The sequence below is a fragment of the Ursus maritimus genome, unplaced genomic scaffold, assembly GCF_017311325.1.
Source record: "Ursus maritimus isolate PB19 unplaced genomic scaffold, ASM1731132v1 scaffold_6, whole genome shotgun sequence".
Taxonomy (NCBI): Eukaryota; Metazoa; Chordata; class Mammalia; order Carnivora; family Ursidae; genus Ursus; species Ursus maritimus.
In genome coordinates this window covers 38,185,283-38,198,441 of record NW_024426774.1, presented here as the reverse complement: position 1 = coordinate 38,198,441, position 13,159 = coordinate 38,185,283, and the positions used below count along the sequence as shown (strand labels likewise).

Here is a 13,159-nt window from a genome sequence, read left to right as displayed (position 1 = left end):
CCGTGGGGCCATGCAACCACATGCTCCTTTGTCCGGCGGGTTACCTTGTGATCTCCTGAGGAACCATCTCCCACAGTTCTAGTAGAAGTGGGAATTATCGAGTCATAAATTGGCCCACTACCCCAAGAACACACACCTTAAGCCTGTGGCACAGGACTCCACTGTGACCTTCTTCCCGTGCCCCTCAGAAGCCATGCTATTCCTCTGTACCAAGCCCTCGTTAGCTATTGCTGGCACTTTCCCCACCGTGGGCACAGGAGGCAGAGGGTGGTTGGTTCTGTCACGTGTCTGGAGGGAGCAGCGTGGTCATTTGCCCCAAGCAAGGCCTCCCTTCCCACCTGACGCACACAGGTCCTTCCCACTGGCTTCTACTCTCCTGGCCATGGGGCCAGAAGCTGGCTCAGGAAAGGGGACACAGCAGGGGCTGTGCTCTCCCCCACATCCTGACAGGAACAGAAGGGACCCAAGACGTGACTGCGCTGAGAAATCTCAGCTCTGGACTCTCAGATCAGAAATGCAGAAACCACAAACCAAAGGAAAAAACAAAAACTGAAGTCTTTTTAATTTTTTTTCCCTCCCAATAGCTAATTCCAGTGATGTTTATTACTCAGCCTGAGTTGGAATAACATTAGACAAAAATAGAAATAGCCTCTGGTTTTACAAAGCCTTTGTACAAGTCCTCTGATTTTCTATTCATGCCAGGGTCCCCTGCTGTGGTGCCAGAGGTCAAGGGAGGCTGGACAGCCCAGATGAAGCAGGGCCCGCAGAGAGGGCCGTGGGCCTCAATGCCGAGAGCAGAGCCGGGGAAGATAAGCCAGGCAACTTGTTCAAACAGTCCGGCTGGTGACTCAGGGTTGTCTGTGGGCCTGAGCTGATGGGGCCCTGCCCCGGGTACAGAGGTTGGATGGGTGGGGGTACGGGCTTGGCCCAGGCAAAGAGCCCTGGGTGGACACTCTGTGGGAACTCTGCCCCTAGGGACTGGCACAGCTGGGAGGAGCAGGCCGTGGGGCAACAGGCTCCAGGTTCCCACTCAAGAGCCCCCAGGAATCCTGCCTGAAGTCACTGGCTGCTCACAGCAATAGGACCTCACCTCCTTACTTCAGAGGTGCCACACAGGGGAAGGGCTGGCCACCTGAGAGGGACTCGGGGGACTCCGTGAAGCTGGCTCATATCCTGAGATGGGGAAGGCCAAGGAACGCTGCCACTTTCCGGCTGAAGCTGGTCCCGCCCAGAAGCCAGCTGCTTTCATGGACCCCCAGCATCACTGCCGTGCCCAGCACAACGACCCTGAACCACCTTGGACTCTGCTCTCCTGGGCCTCTCATGTGACAGGCAGGCAGGCCAGGCCCTCCCCCAGGTCCTCCTGGCTGTCCTCCAGGCCGGGCAGATGGTACGTGGCAGCCACTATCTCAGGGGCTGCTTGAGCTCGAACAGGCCTGTCCCGCCCCTGACGACTTTCCCGACCACGAGGCAGGCGGAAGGGGATCTCAGCTCATCGTGCGATCCTGGGAGACACAAGAGCTCTTGTTAGGCGGCTGAGGGAGAAGTTGGGGTGATGTGAGGGGATAGAGGGGGCTCAACAGAGGTTGGGCAGATGGGGCATCTTGGAGGCCAGCAGGAGGCCCTGAGTCCCGGAAGCCGAGGAGGTTATGTGAGGCAGCACTGCTTGCAGAAAGAAAGGAAGGCCCTTCTCCCTTTCCTTCAAAAGGGCAGAGGTAGCTTTCCCATCTACTGCCCACCCTCCCCAGCTGCTTCCTCAGTGAGATTCCAAGATCTCACTTGTGTGGAAGGCATGTGGAAAGGTGCCCAGGGGACAACGCTGTTTGCCCAGAGCAGACTTAGGAGAGGGAAGGCCAGAGGCACTTGCCCATGCACTGACCCATCATGGTGGCCTGCTTCAGAAACTGGAAGCTGGTTTCAAATGTCATCTGCTGCAGAGGGGAGGAGTTTGATCGGATCCCAAAGCGATTCAATGGCTTGTAAACGCCCTCGAAGCACATATAGTCGGCGACCAGTGAGAGATGGCGGGGGTCGACCGCAATGCCTGTCACATTGGCAGCAACACCAGGAAGGATTATGCAATGACAAGGGGACCGTTGGAACAGTGTCACCTGACACAAGCCAGCACATAGGCTCAGATGTCAGACCCCCAGGCTCCACTTCCAGCTCAGTTACCTATTCCCAGCCTTGGCTGGGCAGTTCCCCCTCATCCCTGGACACTATTGGTACAGCCCACTCTCCGCTTCTATCCACCAGCCCAGGAAACAGACTCCAGACTTGCAGGAGATGAGAACCTAACAGCACTGTTTCACTTGGGAGCTCAACCCTTGAAGGCAGGCTGGGGCCACGTCCCCAGGCAGGAGCTTCCTCAGAGGCCAGATGAGAAACAGGTCGGGCCGGGTGGGAGAGGAGCCCTCAGTGATGGGACTGAAACCTGTCCTCCCAGGTCACTGTCAGGGTCTCCCACAGGCCACATGCTCACTGCACCCACATTTTGGCTCCTACAGAGCTGGCCTGCCACGCCGGGATCTTCTGAGCGCTCTCCATGGCCCCTCTTACCGTACACAGCAAACACGTCCCTGATCTCCTTCTCAATCACCCGCAGCGCAGCCTCGATGCCGTAGGTGCTGGCCATGGCATGGATGTCGTTGGAGTAGAGGCGGCGCAAGTCCAGAACCTAGGGAAGAAGGAGGGGTGAGTGGGAGGGCCTGGCCTCCTGCTCCCGTCTGTTGGCATGACCCCCCCGGGCCGAGCTCGCTCCTTGTCTGGTAGTCAAGCACAGCCGACGATGACGAAGTGGCCCAGAGGTGGCCCAGGATCAACGAAGGGGGACAGTGCAGGCAGAGCTGCGGGTGGCCAGGCCCCAGGGTCTGTCTCGCTGTCACCACCAGAGCTCAGAGATAACTTGGTACCCGCTTCAGGCCAACAGGAAGAAAGATATTTCCTTGTTTAACAGACAGACATGTTTCCTGGAATTGAGCTTCCTTTGGGAGGTGAAAGAAGTTCTCCAGCAGACACTTAAATCCCTCTCCAGGGCACAAGGGGCAGTGATGGGGCAGCTCCATGGGGGAAAGCTGGACCTCATCAGGGGCCTGAGGCTCCAGCTCAGCAATTCTGGGGGCCCTAAGGTGGCTCTGCAGTAAGGCAGGTCATCCCCACAGGACACGGTGGAGACCCCGGCCTTGTTTAAACAAACGCCGCGATCATGACAAGAGTTCACCCTGCCGGGGGCTGACTCCCCGGAGATACAAGCCCACCCAGCTCTGTCTTCAGACAGGCATCCGGGCAGCAGGGACCTTTGCAAGGCAGCTGTTGTGGGAGAAGTGTTCCAGGAAGGGAGAGCTTCGTCAGCTGGGCGCAGACCTGGGAGGGTGGGGTACAGGGGTCCCAGCACCTCAGTATTCTCTGGGGAAACCTTTGTGCCCAGGGGTTGAGAGCAACTCAAAAGGTTCGGGGGATCCAATGAAGTGGGAGCACGAAGCAGGAGGAGCAAGCGGGGCACAGCATACTGGGCGGCTGGTCTGGGCCACCTCTGCTCCCAGGGCCTCCTTTACCAGATGGAATGCGCAGCTCCCAAGCCAGTAACTCGGCCACTACTTACAAATCGCCTTTGGGGAGGTTTTAATTTCAAGGAAAAAAAATTTATAGCCACATTAGTTTGAGAAACCCTAGGTTAGATAACGTTAAGCAGGCTTCTGTACCGCAAGTCTTAACTAGGCTAACGCTCACGGTGGATTGCAAGAAGAGGGCCCGGGGATCGTGGCTGGGGCCTCACCTCCCCATGGCCAGGCCCTGAGAGAGCGTGAGGACCTCGCTCTCGGGCAGCAGACAATGTGGAGAGGGGACATGTACCTCAGCATATTTGAACAGCTCCGGCAGATTGATTCCTTCCGTGTTTAAGACAAGCTCCTTCTCGTTCTTCTTGTTGGTGGTTTCATTCAGGAGGCACCTTGTGATGCCCTTGGTCGCGTAGACGACGGCACTCTGGGCCAGGGACATTACCACGGAGCTCATGTCAAAGTTAATCTTCATCAGAGGGAGCTTCACAGTCACCTGCAAGAGGAGGGAGGTTTGTGCCAGGGGAGGGGACTACCCCTAGCCCCCAGGAGGAGGCAGAGGCCCCCCGAACTGGTTTCCCGGGTGACGCCTTCGAAGCTTGCTTAGCAAACACCTTGGCTGGGGGCAGGTGGCCCTGCTGGGGAAGGCTGGGTCTGCACACGCGAACGCTGGGTGGCCTAACGGACCACACAGAGCAGCCATCTCCAGTCACCCAAAGGTGACACCTTCACAGACACTGCTGAAAATCACATCTGTTCAACAGTGCCCTTCATAACCTTTCGATCACACGAAGTGTCACAACTGCCGTTTCGTGTGGGTAACCTACTCAACGAGTCTTATCTACGTTGCCATTTGGGAACCACTGGACTGGATCAAACCAAAGGACAAAAACATCAGTCCGTGTGTAGCTGCGCAGGCGTCCTCACCAGCCAGCCTTTAAGGGAACCCCCAAGCTGGTGCCTAGAGGCCGTGGGTGTGAGGAACTGGCACACTCCCGCTGGCTCCCCAACAACTCTGAGGCACGTCAACTCGGTAGCGCCGACGATGAAATGTGGTGAGATGCTTAAAAATACCCCCAGGGCCCGGCCGATCAAACTCACATAGTCAGAAAGACTCAGAAAGAACAGGCCCACAAGCGGTTTGAGTCAAATGAGGAGGGCAGCCATGTGGGGCAGAGGGCTCCTTTAAGGGATCTGGCATTATGAAGAGACCGCAACCCACTGCCACAGGCCCCGCAAGCCACCCGGCTGATGCAGGGAGGGCCTCAGCAGCAGGCCCCTCGCCGGGGCTCTGCCTGGGTCGCGAGCGGCACTGACCTGGCACCACAGGCTCTCCTCGGAGTCGTACTGGTAGTCCTCTATGAACGGGTGCGACTCGCGCACGGCCTGCACCCGGCGCTCCACGGCCTCGGCCCCCTGGGGCTCCCTGCTGCGGGTGGACTTCCGGGGCTGGGTGAGGGGGGCAGCTGGGGGCGAGTCCTCCTCGGGGCCTGAGCCCACCTCTTCATCCTGCTCCTTGCGAGCACCATTCGCCGAGATGTGCCCTTCCTCCTGCACGTCCTCATCGTTGTTCTCCTCCTCCACCTCCTCCTCCTCGCTCTCGTAATCCACCTGGCAGGGCATGGGGGACAGTCTGTGTCACCTGGGCCCCCATCTGTCTGGACTTCGCCTGCAGAACAAGCACCCCTGCAGAGGCCTTATTTGACAGGCTGCACCCAGGTCCCTACTCCACCGGCCTGGGCTGCCTTCTCCTCTGTCCCGGCGGCCCCTCCCTGGCCAATGCCAGCCCCTCAGTCCCAACTCCCACCACCCTTCACCCTCCTCCAGCTCTCCCTTGCCTGTCCATTTCCTCAGCCCCTCTAAACTGCCCTTGGTCCTAGTAGCAGTCACAAGACTGGTTTCTTTTTTCTTTAAGATTTATTTATTTTAGAGAGAGAGTAAGCGAGCACAAGGGGAGGAGCAGAGGGAGAGAGAGAATCTCAAGCAGACTCCCCACTGAGCCAAAACCTAGTCCAGAAGCTTAAAGGACTGAGCCACCCAGGCGCCCCCATGAGACTGGTTTTAGTATATTTTCATTGTAAAAACACAAGGCAGCCGGACTTCACCTCCCTGCAAAAACCTCTGGGTCCCTGAACCTCATTCAATCCAGAGCCAAAGGGCAGCCCTGGGATGACCCCTGCCCAATTCCTGCCCTGTGAACATCATCTTCTCCATCGAGACGTGTGCTAGGCAGGCCAGATTTGTTTCAAGGTTCCTAATGGGTTCCAGCATGGTAACAGAAGTGTGGTCCTATGTGGCAAGCGATTTTGCTGCAGGTGTGACAGAGGAGGGATGTGACCATAGCCCCTTCACCCTGGCCAGTCCCCTCACCTCCTCTTCTTGTTTCTCCTTGCGTTTGGCGTCAGAGGCATCAGCGTCTCCCTCCTCAGCTTCAGCGTCCACAATGGGCCCCTCCTCTTCCTCATCGCCTTCCTGTTCTCCCTGTGGTTTGGGGACACAGAGGAAAAAGACAGACTCCAGGGGCGCCTGGGTAGCGCAGTCGTTAAAGCGTCTGCCTTCGGCTCAGGGCGTGATCCCGGCGTACTGGGATCGAGTCCCACATCGGGCTCCTCCACTATGAGCCTGCTTCTTCCTCTCCCACTCCCCCTGCTGTGTTCCCTCTCTCGCTGGCTGTGTCTCTGTCACATAAATAAATAAAAAATCTTTAAAAAAAAAAAAAAAGACAGACTCCAAAACCCAGTGCTTGGTGAATCCATCTATCTACCCACCCATCCTCTTTTCTGCTCACTCAGCCACCCAGCCACCCACCTGCCTGCCTACCTAACCATCCATTCATTTTACTTCCACCTGCCACCCATCTACCCACCCTTCCTCCTAGCCAACCCTTCCATCCAGTCCCTGCCCCGGGCCAGTCCTGCACTCCCTGCCTCCATCTCTTCAAGCTTCATTTTCACATGTATCACTTGTAAAATCCTGCATTTTAAAAAAATGTCAAAAAAGTGACAAGGCTTTCTAAGTCATCAAAATAAATGGTGTAAGATATTGTTCCAAATATTTTTGTTGCAGGTCGAGATGAAGAGAGAGGACTGGCTTGGTGGACTATTGAGTATTTTAAAAACCAGACATTTACACCTTCTGACCTTGGCTCCTAATTTCTTATAGTCTTCTTCTGGGTGCCTTAAGGATAGACTGAGCAGCCTTTCAAAGACGGTCCATGCCCATCTGTGCTCGAGTTAGCCCACTGGGAGGCCTGCTGGGCCGCAGACCGAGTATTCTCTGTGGTCTCGGCCAGTCCCTCATTGTAGGGGTGAGCAGAAAGGCCCAGAGACAGGAGCTGACACAGCTGAGATCACAGAGCAAGGTGGGGGCAGTACCAAGTCTTCACTGTGTCCCCCCTGCCCCCGCCAGGCTGGCTGCATTGGCACAACTATTGCCATGTAGCCCTAAAGCTGCCGCTGGCTCAGCTGACGCTCGGGGACCTGCCCACACTGCCCCCGGGTCTCCTGGCAGATGAGGTATCATCATCCTGCATGATGCCTCCAATAGCTTTTCCCTGGCTCCTTTCTTTGTTATTCCTGGAGCCCAATTTCCTTGCCAGTACTCTGTGGGCCTCACTTCACCTGGCCCAGGGAAGTCAAAGGCAGGAGCACATGAAACGAGAGAAAAGCATTCAAAAGCCCAGTGGGTACCAATACTTTGAGCCTATCCTCAGGATAAAAATCACTTATGGCGTGGTCCTTGAGAACACACAGATGGATGACCCTGGGCCCTCACCTAAGGCCAATCAGACCAGCTCCCCACTGTCGCTCTGTCAGCACGGCAGACAGATAAGGTACATGGGAAGAGGGCCCAAAACCAGGAAGGGGGTTGAGGAGTGCTGAAAACAATCGCAGAGTTTCCCAGGAGAGAAGACTAAGGCAGCAGCCACCCTATGGGCCTCCCAGCCCTGGGACCCTCCCCTGTGCTGGTCCCAGAGGGGCCCCGGGGGGACCCACTCACGCGATTCCTCTCCGACTCCCCAGAGTTGTCTAGATCCCGCTGGGTAGCTCTCCGAGTGTTAACGCTTCTGAAAGCTGAGGCTTTACTGTTCTTCTTTCTGAGGGATTCCATCAGAATTTTAAAGAACCTGAAACGAGAAAAAAGCCACGCGGGCCCTTTCAGTACCAGCAACTCTACTCTCCCCTCGCTGCGGGGGTAGGAAGTTCTGTCCAAGGGTCTCACAGCCATCAAAGGCCATGTCAGGGATTTACTCATGAGACAGAGATACAGCGTCTCCTCTCAGCTCACTTTTCACCCTCCTGCTGTTGCTGAAGGGCAGAGAGCACGTCGGAGAGAGCACCGCTCCACAGCCCACCAGGCCCGCCACTCCTCGGTGTGCGCCTTTCAGCACGACAGCCGCCTGAGCTTGAAGTCCCGCATCTGTAAAATGTGCGTCTGAATACGTGCCGTGCGGTCTTGTTCGAAGGCTCAGACGTGACCCCTGTCCGAGAACGGCCACAAGGCCTGGTGGAGTGGGTGGTCGGTAAGTGGAAGGTGCTAGCGTGGCTGTGGCTGGTGTCTGACGAGGACAGCAGACTCTAGGGCAGGAAAGGGAGGTCCAGGCCAGGACTAGGACTGTTCCCCGGCCTGTCCCCGCAGCATCTCCAGAAAGTGGCACAGCATCTCCAGAAAGGGCCTGACATCTCCTATCTCCTTGGGGTGGGAGCCCCAACAATTTGATGGAAGAATTAAGATGTGCAAGAGTTCATTAGGGTTTTGAAGGCAAAGATGACTTACTTTGTGGCCATAAATCATGTCAACAGGTTGGAACCAAACCAATTGAAAAGAACCAACTTATAGCAGAGCCTAGGGGCCCTTTTCTGGCCCCTCACCTCTTCTTTCTGACTTCTCTATTTTTAAACTCCCTTAAGGCCTCACCCCGCCCCCCTGCTTCTTTTTTTCACATAATCTTTTGCCTGTCTTCCTCTTCAGGCCAGAACAGCATGCCAAAATGGATTGCTTTTAATTATATTAAGTATCAGGTCCCTCAGCCAGCCAGCCAGCCATCCTGTACTATCTCAGTGCCTATAATGTGTGTATCATGTGCCCTGGGGGCAAAGCAAAGATGAAAATACAGAAAATACAGGAGCACAGTCTTAATTTAAGTAGGCAAGTCAAATATTTACTGTTTGGTTTATTAACAGCAAAAGACAACTGTTCTCCCTCCTCATTATTATTATTTTTTTAACTTTTTAAAATTGTGCATGGTTTTGCTGAGGTTACTGCCTTTGGCAGAAAAAAGTCTCCTCACCCACCAATCCAGGGAAGAGCCTGGTCACCGAGCACTGGGGGTGGGGACAAGGGCCAGATGAGGGAAGGCCAGGCTTGACCTGAAAAGATACAATCCAACTGAGAAGAGGGGGAGAAAGAGAAGTTCCTGGAAGGCCAGGCTCTGGTTCAAATCTGCATTCAGCCAGAGACCAGGGAGGAAGGTCCTGATTTCATCTACACGGTGGGACACTCCCATCCCGACCTGAGCCTACTGCATAGTGAGGAGAGGAAACAGGACAGACGGGGATGTGGAAGCCCTAGGCCTGCTGCTCCCTGCCCCCAACAGGAGCTGCTCGTCTCCTCCCACTGCTTCGGGGCTGCTGCTCTGACTCCTCAGAATCTCTAGGCCGGTAGCTTTGTGGCAGGCCATGTCACCCCTCCAAGGCTCCTCCCCCCAGCCCTCCACAACTGGCCCCCACCCCCAAATACCCGTCTGCTCCCACCAGCCCTGGTGTACCCTCTGCCAGCAATTTCCCCAGCCCCTTCTCTACCTGTTGGAGCTGCACCCAACCCCTAAGCCGGGTCTAAGTGCAGATGGACGTCCCCAAGGAGATCTTCCCTAATCCCCCCTCGCTGGGAATCCCTTCTGCCTGGCCTGCCTCTTTTAGTGAACAAAACTGTTGGAGAACATGAGACAGGGTGAGGAAGCAGAATGAACCCTGACCAGTAAGTGGCATACACGTTACCAGTGTGCCAGAATCCTCTTGAGGGCACAAACAGTTTGCCCTTCCGTGATTCTGCCAAGAGCAAGGGAACTGAAGGCCCACCATGGCTGCTCTGTGCAGGTTTTGCTGTGTGTCAGAATGTGGCAACCGAAAGGGAACGAGAAGGACAGGCTGCGGGGAAACCTCCCATCCCACATGAATAATTGCAAACAGAGAATATGACCCCTGGCTGTTTCCAAGAGTGCCTGGCAACAGCTGCACCACCTGCTGCTTGCGAAGTCAGGTCCACAGGAGCTGTAACTGTGCACAGCCAGCTTGGCCGTTTCACGGCTGGGGACGGGAGGCCAGAACTGAACACCCGACTCCTAGCTCGGTGCTCTCTCTACTTCACCGCCCCTGGCCCACCTTCCAGATGAGTTACACTAACATCCAAAGTGATAGATGGCGGTACGAATACTTAGAGAAACTTCAAGGCTTATACATCGCCGTCTAGAAGTGCCTCTGTGTTTCTTTTTCTTCTTCTCCATTCTATTGTCAAAATAGTGTCATGATCTAATAGCTGAGAGAAGAAAAGGGAAGGGAGGGAGGGAGGTAAGAGGAGGAGAGAGAGAAAAGGAAGTGGAGGAGGTGAGGGAAGGGAAGGGAGGAAGGAAGGAAGGGGGGCTGTCACTCTCTGGGAGCACACTGACATTTCCTTGTGGTCTGTGAGAGGCCTTACTGTGGCTGCTCTGGCGCCCAAGCCTGTCAAGGACAGTCCAAACCACACCCGGTCCACACATCGCTCCTTGTCTTGTGTTTGGCCCCGTCCACTCGAGCTGCAGAGTGGCTCCAAGAGCTCCTGCACATGCCTGTGTTTATCACAGCTTTTCAAGTGCACACGCAAATACAAACTACGAGCTGAAAAAGTACTTCACTTCTGGGAAGAAGCCAGGGCTGTCCCTCATTAAGAAACAATTTTTAAAAAGTGATGGATTTTTCAATTCCCTGAGATAATGTAAGTAAAAAGAATTCTAAGCACAGCCTGGCACATGCCTCATGCGGACCTGCCTGCTCGGCAGACGAAAGCCCTAGGTGACTAGAAACGGGGCAGACCCTCCAACTCTGCCTGCTCTTGATAATTCTCAAGAGACCATGTGATCCTAATTCCCATTTCTCAGAAAAGGGCTGCCTGGCCAGCATAAACATGCCGCGCTCTTGGGAGTTCTGTTCCTCTACGTTAATTAATGAGCCGGCAGGCTGGAGACGCGTCTCCTATGACATGGCCCAGCATCACGAGAGCACTGGGTCTGCCTGGTAAAAGGAACCTTCTCCACCCAGGCGGACAGCAATGCACGTGTTCCCCAGGCTTCACCCAGGCTCAGGGAAACTGGGACAGGATCTGCCTGGAAGGGCCCCCTCCGGGGGGATGGGTTCACACCCAAGCTCACCTACCATAATACCCACTGTCCTGAACACCACAGGATTAGAGGGCTGGCCTGAAGCCGGCTCACATCTCCACATGAGAGGGAAGCGGGCCAATGGCAGAGCAGCTGCTCTCTCCTGGCCACGCTGCATCCGTACTCTTCTGTGGATGTGCGCCACTCAGTGAAGGCTGGGGGATGACCGAACGCAGTGGGCTCAGCCTCTACTCTGCCCCATTGCTTCTCTATTTCAGGGAGGCTCCGGGAGGGCCCGAGAGCTGGTCCATATCAGAGGCAGTGGTTGGTGGTCTGTGACCGAACCCTGCTGACAGATGCGATCTATTTGGGCCTTACCAAGTTTCTGAAAACGGATGAATTAGTTGCTGCTATTTAAAAATTAGGAGACTTATTTATAAAAGCAAAAGCAAGTAACCAAATAGCCAAAGACAGAAAAAAATCGGGGGGAGAGGCTTTGTTTTTTCTGAATCAGAAGATCTGGCCACCGTGACCCACATTCCTATCCCCCTGAGGCAGGTTCTGCACTCTCCAGCCTGCGGGGGCCTCCTGGCCTGCTTCACTGGCCTGTCACCTGCAGCCGCCTGAGTTGGCGCGGCGTGGTCGAGGGTCAGCTGGAGAGTCAGAAGTGCTTCGCTGGCTCTTCCTGGCTTACCCCAGCCCCGGTACGCCCAGCACCCTATTCCTGTGTACTCAGCATGGCGGCCTGCGCTTTTCAAACGGCCAGCAGTCACTCGCGCTTGAGAGAAGAAGGATGTTTGTTCTCCTTACTAGAAGGGAACCAGAATTTCTCTGTAGGAAGCTGCCGGGAACCCCAGCTATAGAATTGGGGTTTAAAAGCAGCATGCCATTGGCATACTGCCCATTATTCAACAGAATATAAATGTATTGCGAACTACACGATGCCGCCTGGAATGTCATGTCAAAAATCACGCCTGTGAGCTGGTTCTGCCCTTGCAGCCGCACCGCGGTGACAGGGCTCCATCCTCTTTCCGGTACACATACTTCCACACCTTAAAGCCTCCAGACCCGAGAAGACAAGACTTATCAACCAGACAGAAGAAAACTCTCAGGAGTGGTGTGTGGTTAATACACGAGCCAGATCAGGCCAGAGGGTTCCAAACCGGGCCGCACGGCCTGCTGTGCTCCCCAGCATTGCCCCTGAAGGGCCCATTCAGACAAAGGCGCCCCATCTCCAGGAGGCCTGTGGTTTGGAGCACTCAAGGCCCATGATGGAGTCGAACCATAAATGTGGCCGGAGTCCTCACCTTGTTTCCACGAAGTGCAAGATGTCCTGGGGTCTCAGGCACTTCTCCTGCTGGTAATACGCATGTGGCAGGAACTGAAACCTCAACTGGTACACCTGAAACTTGTCCTGTTTGTCTCCGATACAGAAGGACTCCTGGACATCAATTTTCTCCAACACCTTGAACCAGATGGACAGAGAGAACCCAACTTGCCTGAGTCCCAAGGGACTGTGCATGACAAGCGGGTTTGGGGAAATCCAAGGGTTTAAGGGGTCAGAGCAGGGGCCACAGACCAAACCCCAATCCCCAGAGAAACCCACGGAGCTCTGTGAATCCTTGGGGGACAGGGGCCTACAGCCGGTAGGTCACCTCCAGAGATGGCCCAAGGCTGCAGGCAGTGGACTCCGGCAGGGCTGGTAAGTTACCGCAGGAAGCGTTTTTAAGGCACTCGCTAATGCTGCAGAAGGGATGATGACTTTTAAAGCTTACTGGTTCCTCCCTGCTCGGCACCTGGCAGAGAAAGCTTCTCCCTCATTTGGGAGCCCAGAGTCTGAACTGCCAGCAAATTCTGTTCTTCACAGAGGAAGATGCAGGAAAACGCCTCCACCCGGGGCATAGCCAGGTCCGAGAGACAATTACCTCCCCTAAGCACACTCTGGTGAGTTGCTTCTTCAGGCTTTTCACTCTCTTCAGAGCTTTCTTGGTGTTCAACACGGGCACGCTCATCATGGGCGTCTTGATGTTGGCACTCGCCACCATGAGAATCTCCCTCAGCCTGTCATAGAACAAGGGCACATCTAATCACAAGAGGTGCCCAGAGTCCCTATTTGTGCGAGGCCTTTCTTATCAAGATATTAGAGCTCTTCTGGGGTCTGAGAAGCCTGGGGATCTTGCAAGGAAACATGCCAGATCAGAAAGTCCCAGCTCTGGCCCCATGCGTGACAACAAGTGACCCTCCTGTCAGC

The 13,159-nt window shown here is 55.2% G+C and overlaps 1 protein-coding gene across 1 annotated transcript in view; it reads right to left on the bottom strand.

The window, feature by feature from the left end:
* Positions 1 to 536: 536 nt before the first annotated feature.
* POLR1A (RNA polymerase I subunit A) overlaps positions 537 to 13,159 on the bottom strand; it is a 78,743-nt gene continuing 66,120 nt past the window's right edge. Inside the window, exons 26-34 of the mRNA XM_008700085.2 lie at positions 12,834 to 12,969; positions 12,216 to 12,373; positions 7,557 to 7,683; positions 5,928 to 6,038; positions 4,875 to 5,168; positions 3,853 to 4,053; positions 2,560 to 2,677; positions 1,880 to 2,044; positions 537 to 1,505 (exon numbers count right to left, since the gene is read on the bottom strand). Of these exons, the coding sequence (XP_008698307.2) occupies positions 1,405 to 1,505; positions 1,880 to 2,044; positions 2,560 to 2,677; positions 3,853 to 4,053; positions 4,875 to 5,168; positions 5,928 to 6,038; positions 7,557 to 7,683; positions 12,216 to 12,373; positions 12,834 to 12,969 (1,411 nt within the window). The 3' untranslated portion in view covers positions 537 to 1,404. The remainder of the gene's footprint in view (positions 1,506 to 1,879; positions 2,045 to 2,559; positions 2,678 to 3,852; positions 4,054 to 4,874; positions 5,169 to 5,927; positions 6,039 to 7,556; positions 7,684 to 12,215; positions 12,374 to 12,833; positions 12,970 to 13,159) is intronic.